This window comes from Pipistrellus kuhlii, unplaced genomic scaffold, assembly GCF_014108245.1.
Source record: "Pipistrellus kuhlii isolate mPipKuh1 unplaced genomic scaffold, mPipKuh1.p scaffold_m20_p_2, whole genome shotgun sequence".
Taxonomy (NCBI): Eukaryota; Metazoa; Chordata; class Mammalia; order Chiroptera; family Vespertilionidae; genus Pipistrellus; species Pipistrellus kuhlii.
The window spans coordinates 72109737-72135060 of record NW_023425515.1 but is presented as its reverse complement, the minus strand read 5'-3'; the positions used below and the strand labels follow the sequence as shown (position 1 = coordinate 72135060).

Below are 25324 nucleotides of genomic sequence, written 5' to 3'. Positions count from 1 at the left end.
CGCATGTGTTATCTTCCTTCCCATGGAAAGATCCCTCCAAGCCACCTGGGATGCTCACACTTCACTCTTTTCTTAAGGAAGAGCCTTTTCCAACTCCCCAAAGCAGTCTTAGCATTGCTTCTCTGTTCTGCTTGCCCTTGATACACACCTCTGTTAGAGAAAACATCAAACTGTGTTATGCCTGTTTGTTTACACACTTGTCTTCCCCTACTAGACCAGGAATTCTGTGGGAACAGAGTCCTTGGCACATTTTCTCTGAATTCCCAGAACTAAATCTTGTGTGTGGCTCCTACAGAATATTTGATAAATTTTCACTGACTGAATAAATGGGTGGAATAAAGAATTAGTGAAAGTTGAACTGGTTCAGAGCAAAGCTATACCTCATTTCTCTTTGACTGGGCTTGCCAGCAAATCACAGCATATTCCCCACCTCTCCTTCCTCTCTGCCATCTCTACTTCCTAAATCTTTTCTAGGTGGAATCAAGATAATAATGTTGGACAGCTAATGAATGATGAAAGGGTGAGGGGTTTACATGAAGGGGAATAGATGTCACTCTTTTCCTGGGACAACGGTAGGGTGCTGTGATAGAGAAGCTTTTCTGATGGATGTATCCTGTGCACAGTGGCCTCTCGATCATGTTTCCATGAGCTGACGGAGGACTTAGCTCCTCACACACGTTTTGGAGCCTTCCTGAGTCAAGGCCCAGGGCATGGCTGCAGTGAGGACATCTGGGACCCCTCATTAATTGTAACCTGGGGTCAAATTGGATGAGTCAGACTGAAAGTGATGTCTGAGAGTCCCCCATAGAAAGCTTGGGAACCCACCTGAAGAAGAACCACAAACACATCCATTTCTGAGGTCAACTCTGGTTCCCCACCTCATCCCCCTCGTACTACCCACCTCTCATTCAAAGGAAATGGCTACCTGAAGGAGCCAAACACAAGAAGAGCAGTTGTACAATTTTGGACTGATTACAGAAAGTGCACCCTGTCTTCAGGAACCAGCAAACTGTTCTGGGTGCCTGTGAGCACTGTCTGAGGTTGCCGTGTAGATCCTCCACTGCCCCTATGTGCAGAGCTGCCGAGACCTCAGAGTCCCTCTCCCCTTGACAAAGTAAAAGTGCAGGCTGCATGCAACTTCTGTTGGTTTTTGCTCACCATCTCATGGTGGCCCGGTCCCACCATGACCAGGAGGAGCATGAGTCTGCTGGGGTTGCTGGAACTCGTACTGGTTTCATGCTGGGCCATGATGTTTGGGTCAGTGCTGTGCTCTTGACTCTTTATTGTCTGAGAATGATCCCTTTTCCCAGGAGGACTGTAAAATCCAATGTAGCCCCCAACCTACTCTAAGCACCCAGACTGGACTAGACCTGGGGATGGATCCGGTTTGGAAGATTTATTGGTGTTTTTAGTGGAGGAGACACTGGCTTATAGTAGTACTGTTCTGGCTACTAGGCCAGAATCACAGATGTTACCTTCAAAAGCATTTGCTTCTTCTTCAGCCGTCTCCTATGCCTTCTATTTAACCTCCCAACCAGGCTATGCCATCTCCTTGACATCAATCATGTCTAATTCCCTCCATCCCGCCTCACTGCTTCTGCGGCAGTTCACCTCGCCTGCCCCTGCCTGCACAACTGCTTTGTCTCCTCTCTTCTCTCTCTGCCACTAGCCTTGCAGCCTAACTATTCATCCTCTTCTCTGATCCAGTTGTTTCCTGGTTGAAAGCCTTCCAGTGGCTCCTTGCTGCCTAAACATACTGTGCAGATCCGTAGTGCATGGCTCTTCATGATCTGCCTTCCCTGCCCTCCTATCTCTGTTACCACAGCCACCCTTCAGCACTGTGGGCTCTCACCCTTCAAATTAAAAACACCAAATGGTTACATGCTTCCCTGACATGGTTCTTCTTGCAACCTCTGATTCAAATACAGCTTTCGTACCTATCCACTGATGGCTTCTTTATTATCACAGCCTCTGTGAAGGCATTCTTACCTCCCTCCCCCCTCCACAAAACCCTTCACCTTTCCTCGTAGATATTACTATTCCTTTCCCTTGCCCTCTCTGTGACTTTAGCCACTTCTTTCACAATATTAGTAATGATTCCAAATATTTGGCTCATATGTCCCTCTTGATCAAGGATATTAGCCTGGCACATAGTGCCAAGCTACATGGTAAGGTGCCTAATAAACATGCATTGAGTAAATAAATGGGAAACTGGGCAATGCTCTTCTAAAGCCTGATGCTTTGGCTCTACATTTCAGGGATCATTTCATCAGGCCTAGGAACATCCCCACCCCTGCCGGCAACACTCAGGCCCACTGGACCCACCTCAGAGAGAACAGAGTCAGACAAAAAGGATCCAACAGCTCCCGCCTCAGGAGAAGATCTTGGTTAGTATGTCAGTCACATCCTCCTGGAGACTAGCTACAAGATACTCAAGGATTTCAAATTAGGAGGGGAAGAGTCTCGGCTCTGGATCATCTTTGTTACTTAACCTAATCATCAATATGATTCTTTTTAATTTTAACATAATACTTATTTTTAATGCTTCAGCATAGAATATACTCCTTCCCTTCACAAACATAGAGGAAAGTATCTAAATTTTTCAGGGAAGTCTTCCTGAGAAATATATATTACCTAGTGTTTCTTACTAAATCACATCATTATAATTACATATGCCTTATTTTATTAATAAGCATTAGCTTCTTGGTTGTAAACTTTAAGCTTTATTTATTACACTGTAGAATGCCTAAAGCAGGACACAATTTATTGCAGTTGATGTGAATAATAAAATAATGAAAATCAAAGTTGTGAATAACTGACTAGGAGGCATATTAAATATTTATAGTCTTTACTACTTTTTATTGTATTGTGAAGCTTTATCTTTTGCCAAAATTGTTTATTATACTCCCTTCTCAGGTGATACGACTGACTTTAGCTCAAGTCCAACAAGAGAAACTGATCCTCTTGGGAAACCCAGATTCGTAGGTATGTCTGGCTTCAAATCTTAATGTTGACAAGGCTGTTAGGTGGGTGTATCAGTCAGAAGTTGCTATGTAATAGACACCACAACATCTCAGTGGCATACCATAATAAGGATTTACTTCTCATATGTTTACAAGTCAGCTTTATGATGATATTAACAAATGGGGGTCAGTTAATGTAGGATGTTCTTGGCTGAGTGGTTCTGCTGGGCCTCTTGTGGGTTAGGATGGGCTTTTCCTCATCTGTTCATTCTAGGATGAAGGACCAACACTGACTCAAAAGAAGCCATTCTCAGGACTACACAAAGTCAAGGGAGGGGGAATCCAAATACACCATCATATTTTAAGCTCCTTCTTGTGTTATACCTGCCAATATCTATTGGCCAAAGAAAGTCACATAGCAATGCTCACATCAAGAATTGCGAAGTATACGCCTTTCCTGGATATAGAGGATATTTTTGAACAGCAATCTTATCTAACACAGGAGAGATATAATATGATACAGAGCCCAGTATTTCCTTTTGTAATATTTTGTCCTGAAGTATATAACTTGATAACTTTTTACATATGTATATACCATGAAGCCACCATCACAATCAAGACAATGAATACCACTTACAAAAGTTTATAATCCCTCTCACTCCTCCACCCAACCTCTAGTCCCTAGGTAACAGCAAATCTGCTATACTATAGGTTAGTATGTATTTTGTGGAATTTTATATCAATGTCTGAACTCTTTTTTTAAAGTCTTGTTTCTTTCACTTAGCATAATTATTTATCCATGTTGCTGCTTTTATTAATATCCCTTTTCATTACTGCCTAGTATTATATTGTATTCTATATAATAAAACCCTAATATGCAAATTAAACAAATTGAGGAATGACCAGCAGAACAACTGGTGGCTACCTATGATGCACACTGACCACCAGGGGGCAGACACTCAGCACAGGAGCTGCCCCCGTCACCCCACTCCAGAGGAAAGCGACCAATGGTGGTGATTGGGGGATGGGCCAGCCAGCCAAGGAGGGTGCCAGCAAGGATCTCCCCTAAAAACCCACCTGCCAATTGCCCCACAGATGGCCCCCATCACCAGCCAGGCCTGAGGACCCTACCCTATATATTGGGAACAGTCTCTTAGATTTAAAAATTAAAACCTGGCAAGGATACACTGAAAAAAAACAGGATGATGCGATGATGTGCATGGACAATGGCTTGTATATTTTGTGGTCAGCCCCAATTCTGACACTTATAACTGTGTAACAAAGCCAATTACTTAACTTCTCTTCTGCTTCAGTTTTTCCACCCATAAGATGGGGGAAATGGTACTACTGCCTCAGAAGGATCATGTTTTGTATTACATTTTATAATCAAGGCCAAAAAAATGTAGCTGCCCATACAACAGCAAGATGCCTTTCACCTATATAAAAAGTATGGTCACTGGTACATGCAGTGTCCCAGATTGCAAGAGAGATGTCTGACTGCCCATTTAGGCCTGACATCCCCTTGAGGGGTCCTGGATTAGGAGAGGATGAAGGCCGGGCTGAGAGACCCTTCCCCCCCATGCAAGAATTTGGTGCACTGGGGCCTCTAATAGATATATAATAATTTAATTAATCCTATTTATGGCATTTGGGTTATCTCTATTTTTTTTTATATTACCATTAAAGCTTCTATGACCATTCATAAGTTTGTGTAGACATATGTTTTCATTCCTTTTTAATAAATTCCTAGAAGAGGAATGGCTAGATTATATGTACATATATATATAATTTTTAAAAATAATACAACTGCTTGGCAAACTGTTAGGCCACTACTGTGGTCTAACAGTTTGCCACAGTAGTTGTATTATTTTACTCTTCTGTCAGCAGCATATGAAAGTTCCAGTTTCCACAGGTCTTTGCCAACCTTTGGTGTGGTCAGTCTTTTTCATTTCAGCCATTGTAATGGTTTGTAGTAGTATCTGATTGTAATTTCACTTTGCATACCCCTAATGACTAAGAATAACAAATATATTTCCATGTCTTTATCTTCCATCTATATCCGGTTGTTTATTTTCCTCCATTTCTTTCATTTGTGATTTGTTACTTTGTCTCTGCATTTTTGCTGCTTCCCTGAGTTGGTAGGGTAGCTTTGTGTGCTAGGTTTTCTATATGGCCCAGTGGGTCAGGTCAGCCTCCCCAGTCACCTGAAGTGGACATTCTTGGTGCACCCCTTTGTGGTCTGTGTGTACAGCCTTGCTGTAATCAATATATATATATATATATTTTTTTTTTCTTTTTTTTTTTTCTTTTTTACAGAGAGGAAGAGAGAGGGACAGAAAGCTAGAAACATCGATGAGAGAGAAACATCGACTAGCTACCTCCGGCACACCCCCTACTTGGGATGTGCCCACAACCAATGTACATGCCCTTGACCGGAATCAAACTTGGGACCTTTTAGTCTGCAGACTGATGAGCCAAACTGGTTTCACCTGTAGTTAAGTCTTGATTATTGTTGGCATCACTGGGAGGAATTGACCTCCAGGCCAATTGGCTATGTGTATCAGCTGTGTCTACACCGGGAGACCTGTGCTGGAGACAGCCTTATAGGACAAGACTTGCAAAATTGCAAAATCCTCTGTGCTCAGCTTGGATGGGGCAGTCTCAGGGCTGAGCAGACAGTCTTGGCTTCCTGTCAGCCCTGCCCTTGCGCACATGCCTCCAGACCTCTGCCTTCTGCGGCTCCCCTGAGTTTCCATCTGACAGTCCAGATTCCCCCAGTCTCACCCAGAACTGGGGTTCAGTGAAGTTGGAACTGGGGTTTAGTGCAGTCAGGAGCTTTTGAATCCCTTCCGCTAGGGAGAGCTAGTGGCAACCTCAGCCGTCAGTCTTCTCTGAGCACACTCAGGCACGCATCTACAGACCCCTGCCCACCGCTACTTTCCCGAGTACCCATGTGCCTTTCTCTTTACCTGACAGTCCAGACTCTCCCCATATAAGCCTGGGTCCACAGTGTTTCGGCTGAAGCTGGGTTCAGTGCAGTCGGAACTGGGATTCAGTCCAGTTGGGGGCTTCCCTTCCTCTCCTGCCAGAGAATGCCAGTCAGGCACTCAGCCGCCCTTCCTCTCTGTGCTCATGTCTCCATACCTCAGTCCTTTGCATCTCCTCTGATTCTCCGTGTGCTTTCCTCTTTCCTTCTAGTTGTAGAATTTCCACTCAGCCAGCTTTCCTGTGATTCTGGATGATGTCCATTCTATCTTTTAGTTGTAGTCTTAAAATTGTTGTGCAAGGCTGCAGTTTAGGTGTTTACCTATGACGCCATCTTGGTTTCTCTCACTTAGTCAAGTTTTTATAAATACATTGGTTTTTACATACAGAATCGTATTAACCGAGAGTAAAATTTTACTTCTTCCTTTCCATTTTGAGTAACTATTCTCTTGCCTCAATGTACAGGCTGGAGCCTCAGTAAAAATATTGAATAGATATAGTGAGAATGGACATCTTTTTCTTGTTTCTGATCTTATGGGGAAAACATTCATTCTTTCATCACTAGATATCATGTTACCTGTAGAGCTTTCATAAATGCCCTTTATTGGGTTGAGAACATTCCCTTTTATTTCTACTTTGGTATGAAATTGATGTGGGTCTCTTATATCTTTCAGGTCTTAACTTTTGACCATGTGGGTTATCCTGTACTAGAGGCCCAAGGCACAAAATTTATACAAGAGTTGGCCTTCCTTCCCCCAGCTGCCGGCACTGGCTTCCCTCTGGCACCCATGACCCAGGCTTCCCTCACAGCCCCAGCTTCATCTGGAAGGTCATCTGAAAGGATGCCCAGTTTAATTATCATATTATTATTATAGATAATAAAAACTTAATATTCAAATAGACTGACCTGCAGAACTACCAGTCACTATGATGCACACTGACCACCAGGGGGCAGATGCTCAATGCAGGAGCTGCCCCCAGCCCTCAGGCCCCAGGCCAGCCAAGGCAGGTGCCAGCGTGGGTCCCCCCAATTGCCCCACCAGTCACCCCACAGATTGGCCCTGATCTCTGGCCAGGCCTAGGGACCCTGCCTGTGCACGAATTTTGTGCACTGGGCCTCTAGTAGTAGTAATAACTGCTTTATTGCTTTTGTCTAATGATTCTAACACTTAGAAAGTTCTAGGTTGGTTTTTAAATTATTTATTTTTCTCTTCATTATGGGAGATATTTTCCTGTTAATTTCATCTTGTTGGTTTCTGGATATGTTTTTATACTTAAAATATGTTCTGGGTGTAGGCAAATTATTTGAAACCACTTGATCTTTCTGAGCCTAGCTGCCATATTTATTAGGTGGGACCAGAATTGTGTCTAATGTAGGGCTTGTTATTGCCCACAACTGAGGCAAGACCCTTTTGAATATTTTTTTCCCATGCCACATAAATTACGAGGTTTAAACCATGCTCAGGGGGGACAAATTACTTTTGGATATTAGCACACACTAAACTATCTAAGAAAGTAAATTAACAAACATCCATATCATGTATCCTAGAGACAGGATTTTCACAATTCTGAACCATCCACTTCACTGCTTCCTTCTAGCTGCTCTTAATGTGAGACCAAATGTCCTCAAGCAATTATATTTATTAGTTCACCTTCCGCCAACTTTACTCAAAAAAATGCTAAATGTCAGAATCTTCTCTCCCTCTCTAGGGCCTCATGTGAAATACATTACAAAAGCTGACGACAGGCCCTGCTCCATCACTGACTCCATCAAACGGTTCCCCAAAGAGGAGCCCACAGAGGGGAATGCCACCAGCCCGCCGCAGAACCCACCCTCCAACCTCACTGTGGTCACCGTGGAAGGATGCCCCTCATTTGTCATCTTGGACTGGGAAAAGCCACTCAATGACACTGTCACTGGTAAGAGCTGGATAGGACTGTTACTAATGTGCTGCAGAGGGGCTGCGGAACCCTGCGTCACAGATAGCCTGTGGGTCCGCGCTCAGGAGCAGCGAGTCCGCGCTCAGGAGCAGCGAGTCCGTGCCGAGTTCTGCTGTCCCTGCGGCACGTTCATGTGATGGGAAAAGATCATCTTTGTCCTGGCTGTGGGCTCCCTGTTCATCATCCTTAGCCGATCTCTCTAAGTTGCACCCTTTCGTCTCCTCTTATAACTCTTTCCTAACGGGGAGATTTATCTAGATTTTTCATTACCCAGAAAATTACAGATAATATATGAGATGTTGCCACTGACGTATGATCATATTGAAATGAGTTTTCCTTTCACCAACCCAGTTTCTGGGTAAACCTAGAACTTTCAAGCAAGCTAAAATGTTTTTTCCATCATTTAAGGGTACATGTTTTAACAATTCTATTCCAGTCAATTTTCTGCTTATCTCCTGAAACTTTTATTCTGCTATCCACCCACCTATTTCCTTCAGAAATCCCGAGTCATTCTTTGAACTTGTTAGATGGGAATTTAATTCTTCATAATTAACAGAATAATCAAACTGGAGAGGAGCTGAAAAGATCAGCTTGAGAGTACAGCCTGCGTGTGCAAGGTTCCTGCTGCCCACGTCCCTGTGTCCCTGTTCGGATGCCTGGGGCAGGTGGACAGGCCACGGGGAGCTCACTAAGAAATTGTCGGGAGTAGAAATCCCTACACAGAGGGGTGGGGAGTGCACATTTCAGGCTCTGCCAAAAATGTTTTCTATGAATAAAGAAGAACACAGCAGGTATATCTCCTCAGACAAACTGGGAAACTCCAGTGTACTTACACTGGAGTTTCCCAGTTTGTCTGAGGAGATATACCTGCTGTGTTCTTCTTTACTTAGCTGACTTTTGTTCTTCTTTACTTAGCTGACTTTTTTAAAAACCATATTTTGTAAATTTTGTTTCTCATGCAAAGCTTACCTTTGTATTGAGAGCAAACCAGCCACTACCCATGGCTCCTGGGGACTTGCCTAGTCCTGCTTCTTTACTTGGGACTGTGCCCATTGGTGCTAAGTCAATATCTAAATCAGCATCAAAAAATAAATCAATCTCTAAGTATTGATTATCTACATGTATTAAAAAGTTCAAAGCTTTCAATCCATATACTGTGCTAATAAGAAGTTCCTGTGGTAGTCTGAGGTTTAATTCTCACAAAACCAAATGACCTATAAAATTTAATTTGCCTTAAAGATGTGGGACATCAAGCTGGAAGTGGTTAGTCTACTAGGCCTAATAATCTAATAGAACAATTTTCATCTAATGTGCCACAACAATTTTAAAAACATGCAGTCAGGAGCACTGACATCTTTCCCCCAAGATTGTCCAATTAAAAAATGACAACAGCTAACACAACAGCCATCCAGTGTGAAGGCCCTGTCTTGAATCATAAGTACATAGGTCATAATAAGAGTTTCATCTTATTAGTCACATCACATAATAAGAGTAGGTAATTAGCATTTTTTAATAAATCAAAATTGTACCTGTTTTTGTCAGATTGGTAAAGAAATATATATTTTTGGTGTGCTACCGAATTTTAGTAATTAGTTTATATGTGCCATCTGATGAAAAATGTCAAAAATCACTGACCTAATACATCTAATACATATTCACTTGTGTATATCAATTATATCTTGTTTTTTTAAGAGAATTATTTTCTTTCTGGTTCATTATGTAACATTTTTTTATAAATGATATAAGCTAATAATCTCAAAGTATTCTAACCAATTACTTTTGGAACACTATTACCAAATATTAATGGGCTGTTTGAAATCTTTCATAAGATAACAGACTTAAATAACAGGTTTCATGGGTAAGGACCACATCTCATTAGCTATAATATTTTCTACATAAAAAATAGTTCCATATTTAACCATTACTCATCTGGCCTGTATTTAAATGTTGGACAGATGGTATACCCTAATGGTCTGTTCTATTTTTTTTTCAATTCTGTTTATTTTTAAATTGTTAATTTAAATGCAATCTTGCTTTCAAACAAACCAGCAGTTCAGATCTTATAGAAATTAATTCTCCTATCACTGAAAATGATATGAAAGGAAAAGATTGAGAAAGAGAACAGAAAGAGAGTGAAACACATTCTTTATTACATGTGTTGGCTTCTGTCAATAATCTTTCTTTTAATTGACAGACACGTGCATATTCACCTCTAGTAAATACATTCAAATTCAGTTGCTTCTACATGTCCCTTCAACACTAATATAAAAATAGGTGACCTAAGAAGTTGGCCACACACTGCTGGGGTCCTTGGTAACTTAAAGTTAAGTTAGTTATAAGGTGTTGCTTTGTGATATGCCAAGAGTGTGCTGACATCCATTTAAATTCCAGACCAGCTGTGTTCTAAACATGGAACTTGGGTATATAGTTAGCCTCTTTGAACTTTAGCTTCCTTATTTGTAATGACACTCATCATTATCGGTTTATCCTGAGGATAAAATTAAACAGAATGAATGCCCAGCATAAGTCAGCAGCTGTTAAATTAATGTTTGTCAGTGGTCAAAGTAGTAAGACAGGGAGAAATAGTATCACCATTACTGTTTTTATGCTCTATTGACTAGAGTGGTATTCCCAAACTTTATAATAAATAACTTTTTCTACTAGGTACATTTTTTTCATAATAGGGCAATAAAACAATTTGAAGAGGGAAAAATAGATCAATTATTCAGAGTTAGTTCTTTACAGATTTTCTTATGTCTTTATTAATAATGAAATTATAAACAAAACCTCATATTTGAAAAGAAGAAATATGGGCATAAATTTAAGAGACTGTCTTTACCTTCGGAAATATACTCAGAGTGTGTCTATAAATATTCATTCCAAAATTAACATTCCATTTTTATAATGTTGGTGGATTTATTAAAAGCTATTATCACCTAAAATATTAAAAATAAAAGATATATTTACAAAGCCCCAAAATATACATTCAAAAAGCGAGAATTCTTAGAGTTCTATTTAATTATTATTTTTTTTAATATATTTTATTGATTTTTTACAGAGAGGAAGGGAGAGAGATAGAGAGCTAGAAACGTCGATGAGAGAGAAACATCGACCAGCTGCCTCTTGCACACCCCCTACCGGGGATGTGCCCATAACCAATGTACATGCCCCTTGACCGGAATCGAACCTGGGACCTTTCAGACCGCAGACCGACAGTCTACCACTGAGCCAAACTGGCTTCGGCTCTATTTAATTATTAATGTAATTTCTAGATTCATTTTGAAAACTACAGACTTTTAGGACTAAAATGGTATTAAATCACTAGTGGCCTGGTGCACAAATTCATGCACATTGAAAGGAAATTAATTAAAAGAAATATTTTAATATTACAATTCACCCTTTCTTTGTATTAGAAGTGTCAAAGATGAAAGAAAATTAGTAACAGGTATATGAAAAATATAAATTGATTAATAAATAAACAATAACAACATGATCTAACAACAACAAAGACATGATATAAAAAGAAAAACATGATATAAAAACAACATTGATGAAAACAATGATTGATAAATTGATTAAACTTATTCTTTTTTTTATTATTGATTTTTTACAGAGAGGAAGGGAAAGAGATAGAGAGCTAGAAACGTCAATGAGAGAGAAACATCTATCAGCTGCCTCCTGCACACCCCCCACCGGGGATGTGCCCGCAACCAACGCACATGCCCTTGACCGGCATTAAACCTGAGACCTTTCAGTCCACAGACTGATGCTCTACCACTGAGCCAAACCAGTATCAGCTGATTAAACTTATTCTAACACTAAGGCCAGTGTCTGATGGGGACAAACTTATTATTGGAATCAGAACAACTTCTCTTCTGCAGAACCTGTTAATACTTTGGCTTTGACTATGTTAAATCACAATCTTTTGATAATAAATCTAGTACCATTACAAAGACCCCATTTATTATTAAGATTTCTCAATAGCATGGTGATTGCACCTACTTTCAATTCTAATTTATGACACGGCATTCCCGAAGAAATAATACTATTAAGAAATTTGATGAGAAAATTTTTCTTTTCGGCATGATCCATTGAATTTTGTATTATTGTCAATTACACTGTTGTATCTGAGTCTTAATGCAATATTTATTCCCCAGCCTTTTTTCACCATGTGGAAAAAGAATAGGATATGTCATTGCATCTAATGTATGAAACAGGATACTGATTTGTTTCATTTTAGTGGCATTCATATTATTGGGATCTAGTTTACAATGAATGAGGAAATCCCTTTCTAAAGGAGGTCCTCCATCTTCATTTCTGAATATGATGGCAACTTCAGTTACAGAGGGAGAATTATATCTACCCAGATCACTATTATGATCATATTTAATCACCATTGTTACTTCTGTGTGATTCTGCTGCTTTTTTTCAGCTTTAGAGTGTCAACAAAAACAACCAAATTCACCATCAACAATGGCAGATCAAAACACACTCATGTGATTTGCATCAGTGAGAGCTTTAATGTATTGCTTATACATGAGTCAACCTAGCCTTTTATAGATATAGAATAAACTTGATTAATTAGACCTGCTTTCTGATATAGCTAAACTTTCTCCTGCCCATTGAAGCACCCCAACTTCTCTTTCAGATAATTGTCAGGGACACAGCAGTAACTATCAACACGAAGCACATTATTATTATGCTTCACACAGGGAGAACAAAGGGTAAAATATTTACCTGCAGCAGTGTTTGATTATATCCTGCACAGTGAGAAAACCTGAAGTCTTTTCAAGGTCCAACATTTCTTACTTCTTTTCAGTCGAGTCAAGTTTCTAAATCTCTATTTTTTGGCTAATGAAAAGAAAATAGGATTCCATCAAGTCTCCTTTCTACCTACTTCAGATGAGGCAAGGGAAAACACTTCACAGACATTTGGTTAAAGTCTAAAATGTTTCCACCTGAGGCTAGTCATCACTAGGAAGAGGAAGCCAGGTGTTGCTACTTGATGTCATTACCCAGACGGTGGGACTCTTGGCATATTAGCCTTTTATATAGATAGATCCCTTAAATTTTGAGTCAAAAGAAAACTAGAGAAGATAAACAATAAGAGTTTCAGGTTTTAAGGGCTGGGGTAATATTAAAAGGGTAACATATAGTCAACGAATGTTCCAAACCAAAGATGTCTTTTGAAGGTAGTAGGTTTTATGCATAACCAGTTGGAATGTTATATAAATTGTTCTTTTGGTAACTAAATTATACTTCAATCTTTTCAAATGGAATCTTTCAAATTTTTGTGACCCTATTTTCAAAACACAAGTAATATGGGATAATAAAAGCAGCAACAATAATAGGTGCCACATGTTGAGCAAATAAGCACTGGCTATATATGTTTCTAACTTAATTCCACAAGCAGCACTATGAAGAGACATTATTGACGTTTTACAAATGGGAAAACTGGGACTAAGATCAAGGCAATTGGCTTGGTCTGTCTCTCCCCATCAAGCAGTTTCCATTTTTTAAAAATCATGTTTACTCCCATTTAATTACTAGGACATGTTTCTAGTAAATATCCCTCCACAGCTGAGGAAAGACATTAAAAAGGGCTTATTGAATTCAGGGTCCTTCCCCTTTCTCCCTCTCTCTCCACCCTCTGTTAGAATAGAAAACCAAAAGAACTGGGAACAAAAAGAGTTGGAAAACAACAAAACAAAACAAAACCAAAAATGCTTGGGAACAAGAGTCTGAGGAAGGAATACTAAACACCAACCATTGGTCCTGTAATAGTTGCACTGATGTGTCCAGACACAGTGGCGTTGCCTTCCAGTTTACTATTGAACTTTTGGAAAGATAGCCAAAGGAAATTATTCATAGAGTCATGCCTCTTTTTAGAATTTTGAAATATAGCATGAAAATCCCTCCCAAAAGAAAATTGGTGATTTTAAGTCTCCTGAGTTACTTCGTGGTTTCCTACCTTCAGTGTCAGTGCCAATACAAGAATCCTCAGGAACTCGCCAGCTCCTTCACAGCCTCCTGCTTTCCCCAACACCCACCACTTGTGTATTTCTTCATACCGATGGAGCTGATTTTGAATGGGGTTTTGTTTTTTGTTTTTTTGTTTTTGTTGGTTATTTTTAAATCCTCTGTATGACCTTTTCATATGTGTTATAAACCCAACCGAGAACAGGGAAAACCATTTAACAAGTTTGTAAATTATATTTCAGATTCTGAAATTCTGTTTTCATTAGCCCTGCAAGCTCATAGAAATATGCCTTTAAGTGAAATTTATGTGGCTCTCTGTTCAGACTTTAAGGAATAGCTTCTTTTTACAAATACAAAGATAACTGTCAAAAAAGAATAGATGAGTAGTATGTACAAAACGTAATAACTTATGTAAGATGTAGGTGCAAAATTCCCATTTATATATAGAAAAGCCTGAGCGATCATATCACCGAATGACCAGAACCACTGGAACGACCAGTCGCTATGATGTGCACTGACCACCAGAAGGCAGATGCTCAATGCAGGATCTGCCCCCTGGTGGTCATTGCACTCCCATAGCCAGAATGCTGCTTAGCTGACCAACCCATCCCAGCGGCCTACCAGACCTGCGGCAGCCACTCACTCACTCCCTCAGTAGTCCTGCAGATCCAATCTCTGAAGAACAGGCCAGGCACCAAAGACCAGAGTCGCCAGCACGATCCCAACAACGCCAATGGCCTCCTGGAAGCTGGCCTCGGGCACCGCAAGGAAGAAAGGATATAAAAACTATTGCCAGCCGAAACCGGTTTGGCTCAATGGATAGAGCGTCGGCTTGGGGACTGAAAGGTCCCAGATTCGATTCCGGTCAAGGGCATGTGTCTTGGTTGCAGGCATATCCCCAGTAGGGGGTATGCAAGAGGCAGCTGATCGATGACTCTCTCTCATTGATGTTTCTAACTCTCTATCTCTCTCCCTTCCTATCTGTACAAAATCAATAAAATATATTAAAAAAAAAAAAAAAAAAAAAAAAAAAAAACTACTGCCAGGAGGCTCCCAACAATGGGTGCGAACATCAGTGGGATAGATTTAGATCCCAGGCTGTCAAGGGCATCCCACCACCCACTCGGAAGGCCAATCACATCCCCGCCTCCTCCACACCTCTCAGGACCTCACCTGTGCATGAATTTGTGCACTGGGCCTCTCTCTAAATCAGAATAATGAATGATAGGAAAGTATAGTTCATTGTTTGGTTAGCTGTCATTTGCTGCTATGGTTTGAGACCCAGCTGAGTTTTTGGCAGCAGCACCATGTAGTCAGTGGCCTTTTCAGGGCTCCTACATACACGCCACTCTACAGTGCTCTCCAATGGCAGGCTGGCTGACTTGCCTCACAAAATTATAGGTACCAGTTTCCAAAGCTACCATAAGAATGTCATTGATTTCACAGTTGCCAGGCCTTCCCTGCTCTGCTAAAGGGAAAGCAGAAATGGTCCATGAGCAACTCCCCAAATGCTTTGGGGCCTTTGTCATCTGCTGACCATCCCAATCTGGAAATTGAAAATGTATAAGATGTATGCATAATATATCCATAATGTATAATGTCAACATGTAATGTATAAGATCATGCAATCTGAGTTGATTATTTTTATTATGCTATTAGCATCTAGAACATTTAATTCAGCCAGAAAATAAAGATGAGTATCTGTTGGCTTTTTTGCTCTACAGAATATGAAGTTATATCCAGAGAAAATGGGTCATTCAGTGGGAAGAACAAGTCCATCCAAATTACAAATCAAACCTTCTCCACAGTAGAAAATCTAAAGCCAAACACAAGGTAAGCCGCCTGTGCTATTACAGGTGAATTCTGAGAGTGCAAAAGTCATCATCCCTCTGTGTCCTTAGGGAGGGTCTAATTTGCATTTCACTCTTTGGCTTTCACAGCACTTGATACCTCTAAAGTCATATTTTGCAAATATGCGAATTACTGGTGAGGATACAAGAGCTAACAAGATGGTCTTGTAAGCTCACATATAGCTGGGAACATTGAAAAATAGAAGTACAGTAGTACCAGATGTTGATATTAAATGCTCAAATTTAGAGAAGAAAGTCTGTGGACAAGTGATACTTGGAGCATGCATGAGGTAAACTACATTTGAAGTAAGAAGAACTTAGCTGGCATGCTGAAAAGGGAGGGCAAGGAAATAAAAGCCATGAGATAGATGCAAGGGGAAGTGTGTAATAGTTAATGCTTAAAGTAACTAGAGATGAGTCCCAGATATAGTAATCCTTTGCTTTCGGGTTGTTGTTTTTTTCTAATAGATGAGAAAAGATTTTTGAAAAAAGAAATAAATAATATTAGCATCATTGTATAATAAACAACTTTTCTTGATATCCTTCATTATACATTGCCACCAGGTTGTTTATATTGCTATGTAGTTTTGTGATTCTTTTATAAATCTAAATTACACAACATTTTGTCAGTTCATTTTATTATTATAAGAAATATAAAGGCCTTAGACATTTCTAGAAATGCAGTAAGGTTTTTTGTTTATTTGTTTTTTTAATGTATTTTTATTGATTTCAGAGAGAGGAATGGACAGGGAGAGAGAGACAGAAACATCAATGATGAGAGAGAATCATTTTTCGGCTGCTTCCTGCATGCCCCCTACTGGGAATTGTGTCCAAAACACGGGCATCAAACCTTGACCTCCTGGTTCACGGGTCAACAATCAACCACTGTACCACGCCAGCTGGACTACAGTAAGGTTTTTTATGTTTAGTTTTACATGGCTGAATCACCAAATTTAGGCATGTCAAACAAATCAAAAATCGAGGAGATTATTAAGTGAATACAGCCAAGCATTTTTCTTAACAAAGCCAATATGCTAAATGGTCCTGGCTAAATTTTACTCTCTGTGGGAAATCAATCTCTCTTCAAACTCCAAAACACTGTTTGGTAAATTGTCTGTGCTTCAAGTTTAAAAAGAAAAGCAACTGGCCATCTTGAGTTGTAGTTCACCAAGGAATATAGAAAAATTTTCAGAGGAACATAATCAGGAATTTTTTCAGAGAGAATATTGCATCGCTCAGTGAAGTTTCTCTGTGTTGAAAAAGATCAGCATAGGTAAGGGCTGAAACTCCAGCATTGGAGACTTTGTTAATAAATTTCACCTCCTGTATCTTTCACTGTCATCAATGGATTGGATGGAATTGGATACGGACTATGACGATGCAAAAGAGCCCGTTTTGGCTCTGTCAGCAGGAAGCATCTATTTCATTATAGATGGCTGCTGCATATTAAACTCTAGTACAATTCTGCAAAAATAACACTTTTCCACAAGCATTTTTTTCTTTCAAATTTTCTATTTTGAGCTATAATATGGAAAATTTTGCAACTGCTGATGTTCTTAAAGGGTTTGAGTTAGCCAAAATAAGCATATATTTTAGAAATGATGAACTTGGTTCTGTTTTCTTAACAAGATTAACTGAGACAGAGCCTTTTTCACTATAATATATTTTCAAGAAAAAGTAAAAAAGAAAATTCATTTAAATTGGACTTTATAATAGTGGACTTGGGCTTACAGGACTTGGAAGGAATATCTCTTCAGTTTCCTGCTTTTTATTCCATTTTATAAAAAAAAAAATGGGCTGTGTAGTACACAGGAAATACATTGAAAAGCATCCAATTTCTAAATGTTCATTGTGTTCCTTTTCTGAATCAGGTTCTCCTCAGAACTCATAGTGCACCATTAGCTATAATCAGAAGTATTATAGAATAGTTATTCCAGTGACAGTTTCTCTTTTTTTATAATTCTTTTTAATCCTCATCTGAATATTTTTTTTTAAGAGAAAGTGGAAGGGAGGGAGGGGGGAGAGAGAGAAACATCGATGTAAGAGAGACATATCCATTGATTGCCTCCCAGACAAGCCTGCAGGAGATCAAGTCTGCAACCCAGGTATGTGCCCTTGACTAGGAATTGAAGCCGTGACCCTTTGGTACATGGGCTGATGCTCTAGCCACTTAGCAACACCTGTCAGGGCTCTACTGACATTTTCCATGTGATTTGTTTGTTAAGGATTTGTGTTTTCATATCTCAGCGGTGTGCTTAGTATTGTGACTACAAATCAATCAACATGGTACCTGCTCTTGAGAAGCTAGAGGTTGGGGTAGGGCAGAGGGTAGGCAGTTAATAACAGATTATACTACACAGAGTGGTGAGAGCTCTGGTAGAAGTATGCCCAGCGTGCTATGGGAACCTGGAGTGGGTGGCACTTCACAAAGTCTAGGGCAGTGGTCGGCAAACTCATTAGTCAACAGAGCCAAATATCAACAGTACAATGATTGAAATTTCTTTTGAGAGCCAAATTTTTTAAACTTAAACTTCTTCTAATGCCAATTCTTCAAAATAGACTCACCCAGGCCGTGGTATTTTGTGGAAGAGCCACACCCAAGGGCCCAACGAGCCGCATGTGGCTCACGAGCTGCGGGTTGCCGACCACTGGTCTGGAGAACTTAGGAAAATCTTCCCGAAGAAGGTGGCACCTGGCTGATCCTTAAGGATCAGTAGGAAGGCCTAGCGAGGTGACTGTCTCAGGGGAAAGGAATGTCAGAGAACAGCACTGTCAGTGCAGAAGCAAGCGTGGCATGGTTGTGGGCAGTGAGCAATACGCCATTTGACCAGTGTGAGAGGTGAAAAGTGGACCGAAGCAGAGGCAGCAGAGAGAGGTGGCAGCTAGGCTGTGGAGAGCCTTCCATGCCAGATCAGGAAAATGGGTCAAGAGATGGGGAGAACTTGAAGGAGGGTAACTGGGGAGGGACTTGTTCTTTCATTTTCATTTACATTTTGACTTTCACTTAGTTGGAAAAATCATTTTTATACTTGAGCTACTTATGAGTGATAGTTGGTGAAATAAATCTACCAGAAAAGAACATTCTGTTAATTATACTTAAGAACACCATTTTGGCATCTTGCTCAAGAAAAGTACCTTTGGGCCGAGTTGCATTTTATTCTGGAATCACAGCACCAATCTGGGATTCACATCTAGCATCTGGTCTAACTGTTGTAGGGTTCGTGCTTATTGTTTCTGTACTTTGCCTCAGACTGAAATACAATTGTGTTCCCTTTATCCCACCCTCGTGATATGTGTCTTCCCTACGGTCTCTTGTCCTTCATCAGTGGGCCTTCTAAGGAAGTCCCCTTAGAGCCTATTCTCATCCATAGACAAAGCCCTAAGGGAGCCCTTTCTGCATGTGTCTTTGGGGGAAAACAATACTACATTTAGTTCAGGAAGCCCTGCTGACTTTACTACGAGGCATAAATTTGAAGCCATTCAAGTGTGTCTACATGTGGCTTACTTCATGTTATTTTTAGAGATTGGTAAGATTGAATGAAGTTTATTAGGATATAAAGGCCGTTGATGTTCATATATATGATTTCACCAGGATTATGCTGATGGTCCTTAATGGGCCAGATTTAAAAGCGATATATCAGTAATTTGAAGTAAAGAACGTTTTCCCATTGGGGGCAAATATAATGCCTGTGGGTGTTAGAGGTGCTCTAAGGAAAATGGTTTTGCCTACAATACATGAAACTATGTGGTGTTCAATAGATCCCAGTACCCAAAGAGCCTGTGAATGCCTCCCAGGCTCTCTTAACAAGGGCTTGCAAGAGATTGGTCTAATTTAATGAGCAAAGGTTTTGAGCTGAAATATTGAAAACTATTTGTTTGAAATCCATATTAGTTGAAGTAACTTAATAAGTTAAGGAAGAATAAGCTGAAGTCAAATTATTTCATTGAATTTAAGGTTTCAGAAGCCTAAAAGTACCTAGAGAAACAAAACTAACACCCATGAAGCAAGCATCATAAAACAGGATAAAAGTACATGCCAGGGTAGGACTTACACCCAATTCTGCAATTTATCAGGAGAAAAAAGCCTCATAGAGCACTTGAGACTATAACTTGGCAGTAGCAGATAGGAAGGAATGGGACAGGCTGGCAAGAAAAGAAGGAGCAACAATAGCATTCAAGTCAAATCCATATGCATGACTTAGGTGAAATACAAGACAGGAAGGCTGGAGCCAGATAATAAAATTATGAGTTCCCAAATTTAGGTACATTGGCTTTTTGATGCAAGCTTTTTCTCAGACCGTATCACATTGTAGTTTCATTCCATTGTATCTACTGCCCAACCATGGCCCAACATTAATGCTAATAAAAGATACGTAAAATAAAAGAGGGAATATGTACAGGATGCAGCCAGCAGGTGTGGGTTTTATTAGCTTTGGTCACATTTCAATGCTTGGGAAAATTTTATAGTTAAAATATATGGTAAAATTGAATTCCCAAAATAGGCAAACTCTGAAGTATAGCTGTTCCGAAATTCCCGATGTGAAAAGCTGAAGAAGATAACTTCTAAAAGAATTCCAATCTTGGGAGGCATGTGTAAATAATTTATTTTATAAATAAATTATAGCATTTTCCATCATTGGTCTAAAACAAAACCAAACAAAAAATCTGAGCTCTAAAATAGATGATAAGCCGAAACCGGTTTGGCTCAGCAGATGGAGCATCAGCTTGTGGACTGAAGATTCCCGGGTTTGATTCCAGTCAAAGGCATGTACCTTGGTTGCGGGCACATCCCCGGTGGGGGGTGTGCAAGAGACAGCTGATCGATGATTCTCTCTCATCGATGTTTCTAATTCTCTATCCCTCTCTCTTCTTCTCTGTGAAAGATCAATAAAATATTTTTTAAGTAAATAATAAAATAAAATAGGTGATAATTACTGGCTAATCTTTATGCACAGAGGAGGGTGGAGTAGAGAGTGAAGTTAGAACATTTAACACACTTAGAACAAAGCAGAGAAAATGGATGTGCAGAGCCTGAAAAATAGCCCACAGTGTGGGACCATCCAGCAATTCCTTACTTCTGGGAGAGTTCTGCAGGAGATGTTTCTGTTTATAGGAAGTGGACAGACCTGGAGACAGGGAAGCATCGATCAGACTGTGGGACCTCAGAGGGAAGGTAGGGGAGGGTGGGGATAAAAGGGAGAGATCAACCAAAGGACTTGTGTGCATGCATATAAGCCTAACCCCCCGGACAACAGAGGGGTGGGAACATACGTGGGGAGGGTTTGGGATGGGAATGGGGGGGATGAGGACAAATATGTGATATCTTAATCAAGAAAGTGATTTTTTTTTAATAAGAAAGTGGAGCCACCCAGCTGTTCTGGGGCAGTGGAGGCAGCCCCAGTCTTGTCAATGACCCAGCCAGCCCCTACTCTAAAGATTTATTTCCCCCTTCTTTTTCCCCATGAAACCCCAATGTGTGCCTCTTATTGAACCTCAAAGAAAAATATTAAGAAGAACCTCTCCTTTCTGGAGCCAACCACTTTGTTTACAAGGACCACTATGGTTACTTGTAGTTCTGTGAACAGAACTAATAAATATATGACTTAAGTTAAGTTTCCCAAAGTGTGGTACGCGTACCCCCAGGGGTACGGGAAGAGTTTGGTGGGGGTACGCGTTGCACCGGAGTTTGGTAGGGATATGCACTGAACCGCGCTTAGCTGCGCCTAATTCTACGTTCTCATGAGTACGAGGGGTACTCAGCGTTACGAAAATTATAGAAGGGATACAAATATGTCAAAAGTTTGTGAAACACTGAATTGCACCGCTGCTTAAAGGATTAGGAAGTGTGGACTAATTGATCTTGAGTCTCTCCCAATGACATAATCTTATAATTTCTGAAGCCAGGCACAGAATCAGTGAAAAAACTGGAACTGAAAATAAAACCAAAAACTTGGTCAGTTTTACATCAAGTAGAATTGTCCTGGTAATCCATTTTTCTTTGAGTCTGTGTCTGTGGAATGCAATTTGTTTTCAGAGAAATTGTTTTCATACTCATATTGATCTCCATTGGTGGGCCAGGTTCTTCCTGATGAACTGGTTGGGAGGCATAGATGGGCACACGCAATTGCTGTGCTAACAAAAAGGCCCTTCAACCTCCCCCTTCTCTTCAACTGAGCCCCGGCTCCCCTCACCGACCAAAAGACTGAAGAATCCGCTGTGTGTGCCAGACTCACATGTGGCCCCGCAATTTCCTATGGAAAATGCACCCTGTCTGGTAATTAAATAAATCAAGTCCACTGACCTACTCAAGTGCTTCTGCTGCCCTCTGAGGCTTGGGGGGGGGGGGGGGGGGGGTCGTAGGAGAACAGTTCTCTCAGGCTGAAACCAACTAGTTTCCTGCAGCTGACAGCAAAGGTGGTTTGGGACTATTGTTTATGTTGTTTGATTTATTAAAATGTTGGCACTAAAAGTAAATGGGAACAGAGGTGGCAACTTATAAACTGTAAATCTGGCTGAACAAAGCAGGCATATGGAAGAGCCATTATGTCCTTTGCGGTGTTTTTGTGAAACTCTGGTCTCTGCAGACCCTGTGTTGAACTTTCGGCATCTCTCCTCCTGGGCTGGGTAGAGAGGAGTAAAATAAGCTACCAGAGCCTTAGCCACTTTATTTCATTTCGCACTGCTTACTTATTAGAGAAGGAAGAAATATAGGGGACTGGCCACTTTTGCAACTTTTCTTCGAGCAAAAGGACAGCTAAAAGCATAGAACTCCACTCGTCTATAAAGAGACGAATCAATCCCTCTTTTCACATCACCGTATTCGTATTAGTTTTCACTTGTAATTTTTTAGTAGTTAGTAGAGGGGTATCAGAAACTCACAGCAACACTATAATTAGAGTGCAGCCCGGGTCTTACATTCAAGTCCCCCACAGAAATGGGAGACATGAGGAACATCCCTGAGGGCACACTAGGCAGCTAGTTGGTACCTGATGCCCCTGGAACCCAGCTCCTCTCCACTCTGCCCCTCATTGGGACTTACTTTGCCCTCTAAGTCCCCACAGCTCTGTCCTTCTGCTCCTCGTCTGTGTTCCTGGGTTGCATCCCTGCATGCAGCAGGAATCCAGAAATGCTTACTGTAAGCCTGCCGTGTCCTTGGAGAACTCATTGGCTGGGTTTCTCTTTCTCTGTCTGAGCGCCCCATACTCTTTTTCCTCTTATTCCACTTTTCTCCCTCCCTGACTGATGCCTCACCGGAATGAGGCTCAGGCACTTCCGGACTACACTAAGGATAAAATTAGCTAACCAAACAAAGTAGCCTTTCTATATAAAAAGCAGGTTGCTTGAGGATTCATGAGGCTTTTGTTAGAGTGAAAACCAGCTTTTTAAATCAATGGAAGTGTTAACGGAAAAAAAAAAAAACATTGAAACCTGTAAAGAATTTTTTCATGAGTTTATTTGAGCCAAAACTGTCAACATATGCCGGGAAGCAGAACCTCAAGGGATTGAGATAATGCTCCAAAGGATGGCGGGTTACATTTCTCTATTTATACACCGAAATCAAAGGAGGGACATAGGTGGGTTACATGAAATTCATTGGTGATGGAGTAAGGAGGCGGGAGAAAGCAAAGCGGTGGGAAACTCCTGGGATTGGATAAAAAGTAAAATGATAGACATGTACTCAGATGAGTGCAGGAACAATTAACATGATAACGAAGGAATGTGAGGCATCTGTCCTGGCGCCCACCACATTCGGTTGTTCCCCAAGGGCTCCGGAAAAAGGGAAGTTACAAGTTACCCAGACATCTCACAGATATGTTATCTTAGAGGCAAAAAGGCAAATGGGCTCAGTAAAAAGATCAAAGTTGATCTTTGGGAAAATATCTGGGAAATGACTACCTACTATAACCTGTTAGATATTTAATTTTCAAACCATCTTTTGTGGTTATCTTAGGTCTCTGGGTTTGCAAGACTGCCACGCAGGCCTTCCCTGAGCTTGTCAGGTTAGCATGTGGCTTTTTTCTTTCACAGAAGTATATAGAAAGTTCGTCCTCTCATGAAAAGCATAGCTCGGCTTTCTGTAAAGGGAAATGGTTATAGAGAGGAACAAAGACGGGAGGCAGAAGATGGCGGGAGTGTCTGCCGCAGCCAGACCTGAGGCGTGTTCTCAGGCTGGATTCTCTAGGCTGGAGCGTCCCTCTCTCTGACGGTTTTCCCACTATTTGAAACCCTGTTTTTTACTTTTCTAAAAATTGATATTTCATGCTTATGCTGGTTTTCAGTTATTCTCAAACTCTCCCCTCTTTGTTATTATCCTGCTCCTCTGGGATAAAAATTGGAGCTTAATACCAGAGAATATGTAGACTCACTACTTACCAGACCCGTTGGAATCTATTATCTCATTTAATCCTCACAAAAAATCTCACACTTTTCTATCCTGTAGAGGTGATGGTTGGTCACACGTAACATGATTAGCCTCGTTTTTCTACAGGAGGAAATTGGGGCTCCTAGAGGTTAAATAGCTTACCTGGAAGTCCCACAGCAGTGCAGCGTGGGCAGTCTCCCCGGCTTGACCTCACCGTAGCGCCAGCTGCTCCCACAGGGAGACTTGGGAAGAGGAGTTTTGTTTGGATCCATACCCACCCAGGGGACCAGGCAGGGCATCTGCTGGGGGAGGGAAGGGGGGGGCTTGCTCTCAAAGAGGCCCAAAGGTTTGACTGCACCCCATTCAGATATTCGTTTTGATTAAAAAGGTCTTATCAATGGCTTCCAAAATTTAATTTTCATTTTGATCAGAAATCCATGTATATGGTTTTAAAACTCAAATGTTACAAAGCAGCTCATTACTAGACTTAAATTGTTTCCCAGGAGCAAATCTTTTTAATTATTTTTTCAGCTATATTGAGGTATAGTTGACAAATACATTTGTAAAGATAAAGTATTCAATGTGATGATTTTATATATATAGTGAAAGGATTCCCTTCCTCCCCCTCCACACACACACACACAGACCCACACATCAAGTTAATTAGCACATCTAGCACGAAGTATATGTAACTGGGCAGGGAGGAGGGTGGTTACATTTAAATTTTGCTCTCTTAGCATATTTCACTCATACAATAAAAGGTTTGCAATTATAGTCACCAAATTATATATTACATCCTTAGGCCTTATTCGTTGCATAACTGAAAGTTTATAACCTTTTACAAGTTCTATTTCCCCTACCCCCAGCCCCTGGCAACCACTTTTCTACTCCGTTTCTGTGAGTTTGACTTTTTTTTTTTTTTTTTTTTTTTAAGATTCCACATATAAGTGATACTATGCAGTATTTGTCTTTCTCTGTTTGCCTTATCTCACTTAGCTTAATGCCCTCCAGGTCCAACCCATTATTGCAAATGTAGTATTTCCTTCTTTTGTGTGTGGGGGTTTATTGTTATTTTGTTAATCATCACCAAGTAGAAGGGAGGTAGGGAAAGGGATGGAAGGAGAGAGGGAGAAAGAGGAGGAGGAGGAGGAGGAGGAAGAGAGAGAGAGAGAGAGAGAGAGAGAGAGAGAGAGAGAGAGAGAGAGAGAGAGAAGGAAGGAAGGAAGGAAGGAAGGAAGGAAGGA

General features: G+C 40.6%; 1 protein-coding gene across 1 annotated transcript in view; it reads left to right on the top strand.

Annotated features, from left to right (window-relative positions):
- LOC118724369 (ABI family member 3 binding protein) overlaps positions 1 to 25324 on the top strand; it is a 238964-nt gene that overhangs the window by 200806 nt on the left and 12834 nt on the right. Inside the window, exons 57-60 of the mRNA XM_045584034.1 lie at positions 2259 to 2387; positions 2917 to 2985; positions 7659 to 7868; positions 15593 to 15701. Of these exons, the coding sequence (XP_045439990.1) occupies positions 2259 to 2387; positions 2917 to 2985; positions 7659 to 7868; positions 15593 to 15701 (517 nt within the window). The remainder of the gene's footprint in view (positions 1 to 2258; positions 2388 to 2916; positions 2986 to 7658; positions 7869 to 15592; positions 15702 to 25324) is intronic.